At 45.3% G+C, this 14,412-nt stretch overlaps 1 protein-coding gene across 3 annotated transcripts in view; it reads left to right on the plus strand.

Annotated features, from left to right (window-relative positions):
* Positions 1-3,426: 3,426 nt before the first annotated feature.
* CFAP221 (cilia and flagella associated protein 221) overlaps positions 3,427-14,412 on the plus strand; it is a 104,315-nt gene continuing 93,329 nt past the window's right edge. The window contains exons 1-4 of one of the 3 annotated variants that reach the window (XM_060625506.3): positions 3,435-3,578; positions 4,696-4,785; positions 4,968-5,153; positions 8,816-8,916. In XM_060625506.3, the coding sequence (XP_060481489.3) occupies positions 5,015-5,153; positions 8,816-8,916 (240 nt within the window). In that variant the 5' untranslated portion in view covers positions 3,435-3,578; positions 4,696-4,785; positions 4,968-5,014. Of the gene's footprint in view, positions 3,579-4,695; positions 4,786-4,967; positions 5,154-8,815; positions 8,917-14,412 lie in introns of all 3 variants that reach the window. The other 2 variants (XM_060625507.3, XM_060625505.3) reach the window with 2 other exon arrangements.

A 14,412-nucleotide genomic window follows, 5' to 3' on the forward strand; every position in this document is an offset into this window, starting at 1 on the left:
CCCAGTGCTGGGAGAGAGGGTGGTGGGGTTGGGGTAGGGCCTGATTTAGAAAAGGAAGCCAGGAAAAGCCCATCTAAGGATCCTTAGGCTGAGTAGGAACTGGCCAAGTTTTGGGTTATTTATCGCTGCAGCTATATTTATCCCAAAGCTTGCATGCTTGAAACAACAACCATTTTATTATTTCCTACAAATGTTGCGGTCCCAAATTCAGGCAGGCTTGGACCGGGGGGTTAAAGCAGTTGCAGACCTACCTAGATTCATGGGCAGGGCCCAGGGACCCCACCTCTCCATGAGAGGAGTGTCAGAATTTTCAGCCAGCTTTAACCCAGCACACCAGGGGATGCACCGTGGGGTGTGGTGAGAGAAGGAGGAGAGAGAAGGCCAGAAGTAAGGTTCTGTCAAGCCTTGAAAGTTATGTTAAGGGTTTTGCATTTTCTTTTCCGTACAATATGAAGCCACAGATGAGTTTTAAGGAAGGAAATGAACTGTTCCCTGTGCTTCTGAAGCTTATTGTTTACAGCTTCTGTGTCTGTTATTACACTCATTTCATTGACTTAGTTTGGCAGAGGTTGGGATACCTTTGTATTCTGCTCACCGCAAACTCTCAGTGAAATAAATGTGAAATACATAAATGAATTGGTTAAATAATTGATCGTGGAAAACAGCTGTAATTGTAGGTCATTGGTTTAGTGATTCTCAAACTTTAAAATGTGTCTGTGAATCTCTGGGGGATCTTATTTATATTTAGGTTCTAATTCAGTAGGTCTGGGTGACCTGAAATTCTGCATTTCTAACAGGTTCCTGTGCTAAAGTGCACGCTTTGAGTGGTGAGTGCCTAGAAATCATTGTATGTCAGAACGATTTCAGTTGAAAGGAGATAATGGGATGCGGGCACCAGACAAGCAGAGGTGAGATGATGTCATGCAGGTCCAGAATCTTCTTCCTGTCTCCTTGCCCTGCTAATCCTTCTCACCAGCTTCACCTTCACGCTCAGGCCCCTCCTGGCCTCTGATGGCTGCTGCATTTCCAAGGAATCACTTCTGGATACTACAATGTCCAGAAAGAGAAAGATACTGTATTTATGAAAGATTATCTGTTTAAGTATTTTCCAGAAGTTTCCCGGAAGCCTTTTCCTAATGTCTGTGTGGCCAGATTTGGGTTACATACTCAACGTAAATCAGTGGTGGGCAAGAGGACAGAAGTTTCCATGACCAGCATAGACTAACCAGCATCTACTGCTGGAAGTGGGGATCTGGGGATCAGGGACTGGGGAGAAGCCTGATCAAAGCTGGAAGGTGGGAGTACACAACCAGAAATGTCCACTACACTATAATATGCACTTTGGTGAATTGTGCAGAGAACCTACATCTTCTATCGATATCGATATCTATATATCTATGTTTGTGTCTATCTTTACATATGAAATAGGGACATTGCCAAATTTACCTAAGGAAAAAAAAATAAGGATTTTTTAAATTAAAATTTAAAAAAACTAGGGGCGCCTGGGTGGCTTGGTCGGTTAAGCGTCCGACTTCGGCTCAGGTCATGATCTCGCGGTCCGTGAGTTCGAGCCCCTCGTCGGGCTCTGTGCTGACCTCTCAGAGCCTGGAGCCTGTTTCGGATTCTGTCTCCCTCTCTCTCTGCCCCTCCCCCATTCATGCTCTGTCTCTCTGTCTCAAAAATAAATAAATGTTAAAAAATAAAATAAAATAAAAAATTAAAAAAACTAAGGATTTTAATGGGTCTTACCCAAGACCCACTAAAAAGTATATGGAAACAAGCATTTGATGATTTAAGCTGGAGTAGAAAGGTCCGGGACTGTGGGAAACACGGTACTTGTTCTAAAATCTACAACTTTGTTGGGGCAACAAAACAGAAAGAACTAAAACAACCTACTGTATAAGCAGATAGATTTTTTTCATCCACTTGGCCAACAGTTACTGGGTAATCACCATAAACAAAGATCTGTGTCAAGGGCTGTGGGAGATCCAAAGATAAGGCACAGTCCCCTCCTGATAAGAATTTCACAGTTTAAGACACACAAGTAATAAGAGGTACAACATATAAAAAGATAAGTGCCAAAAAAGATGATAGAACAAAGTGTGTGGGAACCCGGAGGAAGGAAACAGTCCTTCTGGTTCAGAGGGCTTCAAGGAGGGTAGAAAATATACCATCTCTAACACCAGTCTTGAAAGATGGGCAGATTTTTAACCAGTGATGATGGCAGTGGGGGAGGGATTGGAAAATAGGATGATGGGAAAAGTAAATATTCCCAGTGTGAGTGTGTGTGGGGGAGGTGGGGACCACATAGAGCACAACAAGTGATGTGGGTGTGGGAAAGGCAGGTATTCTTATTGGATTCCTGCTATAATTTCTTATCGACATGAAGCCATAAATAATATCACGCAAGTGTCGAGTCATAGAATGAAAAAACGAGACCAGGACAACTCCTGGGAAGAGAGAAGCCCAAGCTGTCTGTGTATGGAATAATGTCCATGGGTGGGCAGGGTGAGTAGACAGGGCAGGAGGTCTAGGGGGGGCAGGTCCAGCTTCGTGGTGTATAACTCCTAAGTACCAGCATCAGAACACAAACAGTTTCTTCAGTGAATACGTTGCAACAACAACAAAAAGAAATGGAGGGAGAACATGTTGGTTAAAAGACACCTAAAGACATATCAGTCTGTTGTAACGTGTGGGTTTTATTCGAATTCTGATTCAGACTGGCAACTCTAAACATGACAGGTAAGTCATTTGTGGAACTATTGAGTACTGGGTAAGTGAAGATGTTAAATCACTGTAACTTATTAAGGTACTGGCATTGTGGTTGTACTCTTTTTTTTTTTTAAAGAATGTTTATCTTTTGGAGGTATATTCTGAAATATTTATGGATGAAATGATGCCTGAGATTTTCAAAAGAATACAGGGAATAGGGGGAAGGTATAGACGAAACAAAGATTGGCCGTGATTTGATCATTGTTACAGATGGGTGTTGAAGCTTCATCATACTATTTGCCTACCTTCGTATATGTTTGAAATTTACCGTAACAGAAAACGGAAAACAAAATATATTGAAGAATTAAGTGATTGGGTGAATGAATGTCTGGCGGGAAGCTCCACCCACTGAGCTCAGGAGGCCCCGCCCCTTGGAGGCCAGCCGCTCTCCGCCATCTGCTCTCGCAGGATTCCAGTTTATACTTTTTTATACTTTTATGACTTTCCCATTTCCCTTCGGAAATCCATTGCCCTCGCACCTCCTAAGTCGTTCTCTCTGTTCTTGCCCAGGCCGCACAGACTGCTTCGAGTCCCCAGAAGTCACCAGCGGCCTCCGGAGCTCGAGCGCCTGCCGCCTGTATCCGCCCCGCCCCCACGTCCCTGGGGAGTTTGGTCGCGTCCGGCCGCCGACCCTGGGAGCGCGTCCTAGTTGTCATGGCGACGGTGGCTGGCGCCGGCGCCGGCCGAATCCCGCCCCGGAACCACCTCCTGTGTGAGCGGCCTGGGACCTGGGGCTAGGAGTGCCCCCTTGGCTGCCGCTGAGCTGCTGAGGCTGCTTGAACCGCGGGCAGGTGGTCAGAGGAGAGGTCGGACCTAAAGGGTTAAGTGAGGATGTGGGTAGTGCATGGGGCTGGGGTCGACCCCTACCCCTAGCCGGAGATGGAGTGAAGGGGCGCTGAGGGAGAGCAGGCGTCTGGCTAGGATGAGAGGGCCTGCGGGTAGAGGATGGGGCCAGGAGACCAAGGATGGGGGTGTGTGAAAAGAGACAAGTTCACCCTGGAGTGAGTGAACTGGAATAGGAGAGCTCTCCTGCAAATGGTTTAGGCATTGTTCCTGCCTGAAGTACAGGCGAGGAATTTGAGGGGCCCCAAGGAGAGGGGGCTGGAAAGTGAACTTTGAGGCAGGTGTTGAAGGGATGAAAGGGAACGAAGCAGGTGAGGTAGAGGCTGTGCTGAGAAGTAGGGAATCTTCAGAGATGCTGGGGCTGGGGGTAAGGGGAAAGGAGAAATTTTCAGAAAATTATTGGTAAACACCTGCTTCAGTATAGTCACTGTATTTTGCTTGCTGTTGTGGACTCTGGAGAATCTAAAGCTATGAGTCTTCTCCAGAAAAAAAAAAAAAAAAAAGCAAGCACATAAAGATCCAGACCGGATTTTACATTCAGTCTCAGAGGCATCACAGAGCAGCACCCCCCCCCCAAGCTTACTTGTCCAAGGACCCCCAGTTTAGAGACTTAGCTGTAGAAGATACCAAGATGCCTAGGCTTGTACATGGCAATAAATCATTCATACTTCATGAGTAGTAGAGGCAGTAGTTGTAAAGTATGTTGAAGGGTGTTGGGGTCAGTGTGGCCTTTATGAAGAGGGTGGAACTTAAAATGAATGTTAAGGAAAAGCAAGTCTGACAAAGGGTCAACATGAACCGGGACCCTAGGTCCTGGGACAGAGCCCCTAGGAATGCACCCCCTGGTGGTGGAGGGGGCCTATTGGCTGCCCCGTCTCCTTTTCACCCCAGAGAGGGGCCCAGGAAGGTGGCTCAAAAATGCCAGGGTCTTATAAATAGTGTCTCCAAATGTTAAAGGGTTTCATGGTCACAGGCAACTAAGAAACTGATTTGGAGAAATCTCAGAAGAGGCCTGTTTAACTATTTACTTCAACATTTTCTGATTTTTTTGATTGTGAGTGCCTTTATTTTTCCCTTCAGGAGTCCAAAGCATCTCAGGACTACAGTTTGGGAAAAGCTCTTGAAAATTAAGGGCCACCGAAGGGTTTTGAGCGACGGCAGGAGATTGGGGTGTGATATGTGACGCCAGATTAACGGGACAGCCCTGTGTGGGAATGGAGTGGCCGGCAAAGGCAGGGAGGCAGGGAGGGCCTGGGCCACAGTTAACCGCACAGTCACAGAGGTACGTTTGTTAAAGATTGAGAAAAAAAAAATGTGCGTGCTTTCTCATACTGCTACTGTTTTCTTCCCAGGAAGTGACCTTTGGCTCTAAAAAGGAGACTCAATTTTTCATGATAAAATGGCAGTGGTGAAAACCCCCAGCAGAGAACTAAACAGTGCCAAAGAACCATTTACTAACGTATCTCCCCTCCTTTTGAGGAGCCTTGTGGAGGAGCCTAAGAAAAGAACTCCAGTACCTAATCACCTTCTAGAATCAAGTAAGTTGGAATCTAATCAAGTAAGTTGGATCGCAGAGGATCCAAAGTCCAGAAAGCACAAAGAAATTTTTGGTGCTGATCTCTCTATATTGTCTTATAGGCTTACAATAGGTTTTATTATTAAGAACAATGGTTCTATTTAGGCCCATCCACTCACGTGATAGGTCCTTGTGGTGTACATGAGTCACCAAGTTCTGCTGCTCCCACTTCCTCAAATATCTTACCTATCTGTCCCCACTGCCTCAGCAGGTCACTAGGATATTGTAGTGCTCTCCTCCTTCCGACCTTCACACTCCGTCAGTTTCCTTTGTGGAATCACGGCTGTCCCTGCCCCTGTTCTGCTCAGATGCTCTCAGCGGTTCCCTTGCATACGGAATAGAGCTGCGATTCTTTCCCTTGGCATTTGGCCTCCTCTGCTGTGGCTGTGAACTTGCCTACTCGGCCCCGCCCCCCAGGCCTACCATGCTCTGTACCTCTCACCCCCAGCTGCAGCCACACCATTACTCCTGCTCCTTCAAGACCACATGCACTTAATACCCCCTTGCTTTTTTCCGTGCACATCTCTCCCATTCCATGTACATGGAAAGCCTGGTAGATCCTCTAGTGATTATGTAGAAGGCTAATCATTCGGCCTACGTTATTCTCACTCATTCTGCACAACATCAGCGTTCTGTTTTCATTTTACTGTTGGGAAAGCTGACAATCAGAGAGGTCAAACGAATTCCCCAAGGTGGCACAGCTGAGTGGGGAGGTGGTGTTCAGTCGTTGTAGCCCAATGTCCAGCTCTCTACCATCACACTAGCTGGCTTCCAATTCATCTTGCAAGGCCCATCACAAATGCTGGAAATGCAGTAATTTGGTGTGGCTCTTTCATTACCGTAGAACTTATTGAATGCAGATTAATATACTCAACTATTTCTGGGTATTAGCAGAGCAATGCCTATTTTACACCTGTTTGTGGCTCTAAAAACAAAAGCAAAATATCCAGCATCTAAAAAATTTACCAAATAGGGGTGCCTGGGTGGCTCAGTCGGTGAGGCTTCTGACTCTTGATTTCAGCTCAGGCCATGATCTCATGGTCAGTTGGGAGATCAAGCCCCATGTTGGGCTCCAAGGTGAGTCTGGAGCCTGCCTGGGATTCTCTCTCCCCTTCTCTCCCTGCCCATCCCTCGTGCTCCTGTGCGTGTGCTCTCTCTCTCTCTCAAAAATAAATAAATAAACTTGAAAAAATTTTTTTCAAATGGGGCACCTGGCTGGCTCACTCAGAGGAGCGTGCGAATCTTGATCTCAGGGTCGTGAATTCGAGCCCCACCTTGGGTATAGAGATTACTTAAAAGTAAAATCTTTTAAAAATTACCAAATAATGTTCATTTCAGTACTTAAAAAAATGATCAGATAACCGACAGAGATCATCTATCCCCAGAAAGACCATCCTTACCCCATTCCAGCCCTTCACTTTGGCCCAAAGCTGATGACAGTGTTCAGCTCACTGTTGGTGAGAGGCAAGAACACCAACCATTTCACACTCACTGTAGATGTTTACAAGAACCACACTGGGCTAAGGAGCGGGGTAGGGGATCTGTGGCTCACAGGGTGTGGATATAGCCAAAGGTGAAAAGTCACCATTGGTGAGAAATTGGATGGTGCATTCGTATTGAAGGAGGCAGTCTAGCAGCTGGAATCAGACCTGGGCTTGATTTTCCACTACCAGCCGTGGGCAAGTTGCTTAATCTTGTTGAGTCTCAGCGCCTTCATCTGCACAATGGAAATAATACCTGCTGCACAGGGTTGGAGTGAGGATTACGAACAAATGCCTGACATCAGCGCTAAAGGCGCAGAGACAATGGGGTAGTGGGTTCCCAGTGCCTCCTACACATCTCAGTTCCTGCCTGAATGAAGAGCTGGGAAAAGTTGTGTAGACCTGGATGCTTTTTTTTTTTTTTTTTTTTAATATATTTTATTGTCAAGTTGGCTAACATACAGAGCATACAGTGTGCGCTTGTTTTCGGGAGTAGATTCCCGTGATTCATCGCTTACATACAACACCCAGTGCTCGTCCCAACACGTGCCCTCCTCATGCCCATCACCCATTTCCCCTCCCCCCCCCCATCCCCATCAACCCTCAGTTTGTTCTCTGTATTTAAGAGTCTCTTATGGTTTGCCTCCCTCCCTCTCTGTAATTCTTTTCTTCCCCCCTCCCCTTCCCCCGTGGTCTTCTGTTAAGTTTCTCAGGTTCCACATAGGAATGAAAACATATGGTATCTGTCTTTCTCTGCCTGACTTATTTCACTTAGCATAATACCCTCCAGTTCCATCCACGTTGCTACAAATGGCCAGATTTCATTCTTTCTCATTGCCTAGTAGTATTCCATTGCATACGTAAACCACATCTTCTTTATCCACTCATCAGTTGATGGACATTTAGGCTCTTTCCATAATTTGGCTATTTTTGAAAGTGCTGCTATAAACATTTGGGTACATGTGCCCCCATGCATCAGCACTCCTGTATCCTTTGGATAAATTCCTAGCAGTGCTATTGCTGGGTCATAGGGTAGTTCTACTTTTAATTTTTTTGAGGAACCTCCACACGGTTTTCCAGAGTGGCTGCACCAGGTTGCATTCCCACCAACAGTGCAAGAGGGTTCCCGTTTCTCCACATCCTCGCCAGCATCTGTTGTTTCCTGAGTTGTTAATTTCAGCCACTCTGACCGGCGTGAGGTGGTATCTGTGTGGTTTTGATTTGTATTTCCCTGATGATGAGTGACGTTGAGTATGTTTTCATGTGTCTGTTGGCCATCTGGATGTCTTCTTTGAAACAGTGACACTTTTTTTTTTTTTTTTAATTTTTATTTATTTTGAGAAAGAGCTAGAGAGCAAGCGGGGGAGGAGCAGAGAGAGGGAATCCCAAGCAGGCTCCACACTGTCAGCGCAGAACCCGACGTGGGGCTGGAACTCACAAACTGTGAGATCATGACCTGAGCCCAAATCAATAGTTAGACACTTAAGGGACTGAGCCTGTACCCTTTTGTAAAAGAGATCAGCTGTTTCAACCTTGTTCTCAAAACTGAAAAAAAGAAAAGAAAAGAAAAGAAAAGAAAAGAAAAGAAAAGAAAAGAAAAGAAAAAAGACAAGACATTCACATTATAGTAATAGCAGTTGGAGACTTTTCTGTCCAGAGCGATAACTATTCAGAGCTTTACAATTATTCTATCACATTGTAATTCTATCCAGAGGAAATGAAATAATAACAGGTAAACACACATTAGAAAACTAACACTTGGTGTTTGGATATTCATCGCATGCTAGGTAATCTTGGTGTTATACCGAGCAGCAAAGATAAGGCGCGTGCTTTTTACAAGCTCGCATTTTATTTTGAAGACTTGCACAAAACGTGAAGAGCAGATTATTTCACTAAGTGGTCAACAGTACATGTGAGTTTGTATTGTGATGATAATATCTCCCAAACAATGTGTAAAAAAGGGAGAAGCAGTACAGTTCATTTGGAATAGATCATTAATCTGGTTCACATCTGTATCCTCTGTCTGAAACTTTCATAGGCTTAAAATATCCTAAAGAGAGCCCACCTTAACAGGATCTTCTTTTATTTAAGATTTTCTTTTATGTCTCATCTCCTGATGTACTTGTTTACATTGCTTTTATAGAGGTTTATGCAAAACTTCTGAATAATAAGGTCATACAGGCAAAACCTGGCGTAGTGCATTTTGGAGGCTATCAAGTAGGAGAACAACACCAACAGATTCTGGTAGGTATTTTTTAAGTGGGATAACTAATCATAGTAATGAAATGACGTGAATGTTCTGCATCTATATTATTCATTTAAACAGCAGCGTAATCTGCAGAAGCACGAATGTCCATTGGGCCAGAAAGATGGTTCTAGGATGAGAAATTTTAAAGTTGTACCAGTGTCCTTGGACAAGCTACTTTCTCCTACCAAAGGCTCCTCACAGCATTCTTTTTGAATGCGTGTCATTGCTAACTAGCTCTTAGGGGCTAGGAGCTGGGTGCCCTGTGCCACCCATGATTCAATTTCGTCCTTACACTCGCTCTGTGGAGGTTGTACTATTACTCTCAGTCTATAGATGAGGAAACCAGGATTCCAGGAGGTTAAATAGCTGACTCAAGAACACACAGCTAGGAAGTGATAGAGACCGACTTCGACTTTTCGGCTGCCTTCCTCTAAACCAGTGCCTGCTTGCTCCAAGCCTACACCACCAGGGAAAGGGGTATCCCTTTCCTAAGAGGCTCTGGTGAGGGTTCTGTTCCACCTGTTCAGGTCTGATGCCCATGCCTAATTCATCCATTCTGACCAGAGAGATTCTAGCTGGGTCTGATGGCAAGGGTCAGCTCCACTGGACAGGCTCCAGAAGGGACAGTTGAAAGGACGGACTTCAGTCCACCACAGAGCTTCGTGGGTGCCCTTCATCGACGGCATGTTCAAACTGGGGTGGGCTCTGGGTGGCCACAGCATCTCTAACTTCTATGCTTCTAGGGACCTGAACATTTAAGTCACCTCTACAACCTCAATGACCTCACATCGACCCCCTAAAGTCACACTGAGCAGGACATCTCAGAACTACTCCCACTGGGTTCTGGATCTGAGCTACAATGGCATCTGTGCATGTGTTGGGAGTGGGGCAGAGGTGGGCTCTCTTCACACGGGCCCTCTGAGACTCTGGCTTTGTACACGATGTTCCCCCCTCTGGCTCTGTCACCAGATGCCTCAAGAGTCTCTACTTTTAGACGTGATGCATTCTTAGAAGCCATGTCTTAGAGTAGGTCATTTTTAAAAAAAAATTTTTTTTTTAACGTTTTTATTTATTTATGAGACAGAGAGAGACAAAGCATGAATGGGGGAGGGGCAGAGAGAGAGGGAGACACAGAATCGGAAGCAGGCTCCAGGCTCTGAGCCATCAGCCCAGAGCCCGACGCGGGGCTCGAACTCACAGACCGTGAGATCGTGACCTGAGCCGAAGTCGGACGCTTAACCGACTGAGCCACCCAGGCGCCCCTAGAGTAGGTCATTTTAAGAAAGAACTCCAAGTATTGTGTTGGATTGCTCAGGGCAAGGAGAAGAAGCTGACACATGGCCAAGCCGTCAGGAAGTGAAGTCAGGTTTCTATCAGGCAGTCCCCAATAAACAACGCCATTTCCGTGAGTCCTCGTGCCTCAAAGTGGGTAGAGAGAATGAATCCGGAGAGAAATCTGTTAGGTGCCAAGTGTTTCCCCTCGGTAAAAGGGTTAGAATTTAAAATGGTGAATAGGAAATCCCCCCCCCGCAACTAATGAGGACACATTTCTTAGAACACAGCATCAAAGACCGACCCAGGTTAATAATTGATTTTGAAGCTTACTTTTCCTGATATTAGGTTTGATGCCTCAACGGTGGTAGGGTAGAATTAAAATAATTATCTTTCATAGTTCTTCGCTGTTTATAATAATTAATGAATAAACAATTCACTCCCCACCCCCCCCAGCACCCTCACTCTCCTTATTCCTTCACCCAGTCTACCTTTACCCCAGGCGCCCACTAATCTGCTTTGCATTGGTATAGATTTAACTACTCTGGACATTTCATATAAGTGGGATCATATAACATGTAGTCTTGTGTGACTGGCTTCTGTCATTTGGCCTAATGTTTCCCAGGCTCATCCGACTTGTGGCATCTATCAGTACTTCCTTCCTTTCCGTGACTGAATACTGTTCCATTGTATGCCTATCCCATGTTTTGTTTAGCCATTCATCCGATGGACGTTTGGGTTTCAACTTTGAGCCTCCTATGAATAGCACTCTTAGGGACACTTGTGTACGTGTTTTTGCGTGGACTTATTTTCAGTCCTCCTGGATGTATACCAAGGAGTAGAATCGTTGGGTTATATGGTATGTTAGTTTTCTGTGGCTGCTCTAACAAATAACCACAAATTGAGGATCTTAGTAAGCCAGAGATTTATTCTGGAGGTCAGAGTCCGAAATCAAGGTGTCGGCAGAGCTGTGCTCCCTCCAGAGGTTCTTGGGGAGAATGTAGTTTCGCCTCTGGCAGCTTCTGGCAGGTGTTGCTTGGCTTGTGGCTACATGATTCCACTCTCTGCCTCTGCCTTCCCATGGCCCTCTCTGACTCTCTGTCTTCTCTTCTCGTACACAGACAGGTTATTGGACTGAGGCCTACCTGGGTAATTCAGGATGATTGAATCTCAAGGTCCTTAATAACACCCACAATGATCCTTTTGTCAAATAAGGTCACATTCACAGGCTCCAGGTGTTAGGATATGACCATGCCTTCCTGAGGCCACCGTTCAACTCACTACTTTATTTGTATTTTTGCGTATTTGCACATTTTATTTGCATCTCCCTAAGGACTAATGATGTTGAAGATATTTAGGCCAGGATGGTCATGATTTAAAAAAAAATCTTGTGGGGGCATCTGGCTGGCTCAGTTGGTAAAGCAGGTGACTCTTTTTTTTGTTTGTTTGTTTATTTATTTATTTTTGAGGGGGATGGAGGGGCAGAGAGAGAAAGAGATTGAGAATCTCAAGTAGGCTCCACACTGTCAGTGGAGAGCCCAACGTGAGGCTTGAACTCACGGACCGTGAGATCATGACCTGAGCTGAAGTCAAGAGTTGGAAGCTTAACCGACTGAGCTACCCAGGCACCCCAGAACATGTGACTCTTGATCTTGGAGTTATAAGTTTGAGCCCCACACTGGGTGTAGAGATTACGTAAAAAAGAAAATCTTAAAAACAAAAAGATAAGCATGAGGAGGAGAAGCCACTTGATATAGCCCAGAAGGAAAGAGAAGTAGGAAAAAGATATTCAGGGCATAAAGGAAGACGTTGAGAGGTTCAGGGTCCATGCTGCAAATTTGGATACTAGCGTGCAATCTGGTTTACTTAGACTGTAGGGTTTGGGGAGGGAGGTGAAAGCTTCATTCTGTTGAAGAATAGAAATCATCTCTTTTGTACAAACAGGAATAGATACATGTGAAAAATGATTTCATCTTAATAGCCTTCTGGGAGATCTTGGGAGAGCCAAGCCTCCTGTTTCCACCAGCAGAGTTAAGCGGAAGCCTAAGGCAATTACCTTGAGATTCTTGCCAAACACGGGGAAAATCCAGCTCTGTTTTTATCTTGGTGTTGCTACAGGAAACTATGCAAATTTCCCAAGAATGGAATGATTGAATGTGGGTTTAAAACCACAATAAATTGTTCATTAACATTTGAGATTGATCCAGATCTGGTTAAAGGATTGAAAGCATTTTGCTTGGATTCATATTGAGATCAATGCTTCAACTTACTTCAAAATTGGAAATAGTGTTTCTCAAAACAAAGACCTCTTAAATTCTTTTTACCCCCTTGGAAGAAAGATTTTGTTTGGGAAAATATATTTATTAAATAAATCATTACTGCATTTTCTCATGAGACAAGCAGTGTTGCCGCGGCCAGCCCAAAACAAAGTTGTTAGCCTATACAGACTTATCTTACATAAATTAACAGTTGCTTCAGGCTTTCTGAAATAAAAGTTTTAGTTTTCAATTCCCTATTGCAGCCTTTAAGATCCTCCCCACCCCCCTGCAATGTATAGCCAAAGAATACATCTTTTATGATCATAAATGGGATCTATGTTGTTTAATTATTTAAGAAATTAATTCAGTATTTTTGTATTGCTATTTTTTTATTCATTTGACAATGCAGATATTACTTCCTGAGTTCCAAAGCATAGGCTTCACCTACAAATGAGTAGTGGGCGTGTTTGAATTTGCTCTGCCACACTCAGGTTGGAGGAAGCATCAGGTTTCTACTTTTTTAAAAATGTTTATTTATTTATTTTGAGAGAGAGACCCAGAGCGCGAGTAGGGCAGGGGTAGAGACAGAGAGGGAGAGAGAATCCCAAGCAGGCTCCACTCTGTCAGTGCAGAGCCTGATAGGGGGCTTGATCCCACGAACTGCGAGATCATGACCTGAGCCGAAATCAAGAGTCAGACGCTCAACCGACCGAGCCACCCAGGCGCCCGCCCCTTCTGTATTTTTTAAAATCAAGTTGTGGCTGGGCCCTCACCCACAGGTGCTGGCCGCATCTCCAGTCTCGAGAGAGCCAGCTTCTGTCTCCTCCCATTCAGGAAGACTGGAACAGCTGAGCCACCTCAGGAGCTTTGAGGACAGACCTCTCTATAGCCCGTGATGCTGCTGATTGCAAACTGACCTAAGTCCATGAAGTTATGTCTCATTGCCAGGTGCATGTTGATAATCTGACCCCGATGGGAGATGGGAGCCACCGGTCCCCTCCCAGCAGCCTCACTACCAGGTTTATCTGCCGCAATGCAAACAGGCCCAAGAAGAAATTGTGCAACGCATAAGACACTTACTAGCAAGCAGGCAGCAAGGAATTTCCATACTCACAGTCTCCAGGAAGGCCCAGCCATTAGCTCCTTGCAAGGAAGCTTTGCTGGCAGCAGATGCAGGAGCATCTGTGGGTAAGATTGGCCACCCTTCCAACGGGCTAACAACATGTTTTGTGCTGTGCAAAACGCAAGACCTAAAGGAGTCCTGGGTCTTTGGAGGTCACTGTAAAGGACACTGGGCTCTGGGCTCACCAGGTTCTCCTGTGCCTTTCGTTTAAGAGCAGGAATGCCTGTATGATGTTCCTAGCTAGTACGTACACCCTGAACATCCCTTATGCTTACATTGAAGACCCTCTAGTGTCAGTTTAGGTGAACAGGATTGAAGTGCTTTCAGTAGCCACCTCTGGAGTATGGACTCTGGGTTAGGATCTTGCAGTGTGCACTAAGTACTCCTAGAGTGCAGATTACTGATTTCTTCTAAGAAATACATACCTAGAATACACAGTAAAAGCAGTCCCTACCACCCTTGTTTGTTGCCCTATCCTCATACTGGATTTTTTTTTTTTTAAGTGACAGACAATATAAACCACCTCTACTCCCAATTCTTGGACTGCAACGCGAGGGCTTCCTTTGATGACAAGCATGGGCATAGAGTTCATTTTTTTTTTTTAAATGTTTGTTTATTTTTGAGTGAATGTAAGCAGGGGAGGGGCAGAGAGAGGGGGATAGCGGATCCCAAGTGGGCTTTGCTCTGACAGCAGTGAGCCCGACGTGGGGCTCAAACTCATGAACTGCAAGATCATGACGTGAGCCTAAGTCAGATGCTCAACCCACTGAGCCACCCAGGCGCCCCAGGGGGCCGAGTTCTTTGTCAAGGCTTCCAGGTCCTGGGGCTGCATGGCTACC

Source organism: Panthera onca, chromosome C1 (assembly GCF_046562875.1).
Source record: "Panthera onca isolate mPanOnc1 chromosome C1, mPanOnc1 haplotype 2, whole genome shotgun sequence".
In the NCBI taxonomy this organism is placed as follows: Eukaryota; Metazoa; Chordata; class Mammalia; order Carnivora; family Felidae; genus Panthera; species Panthera onca.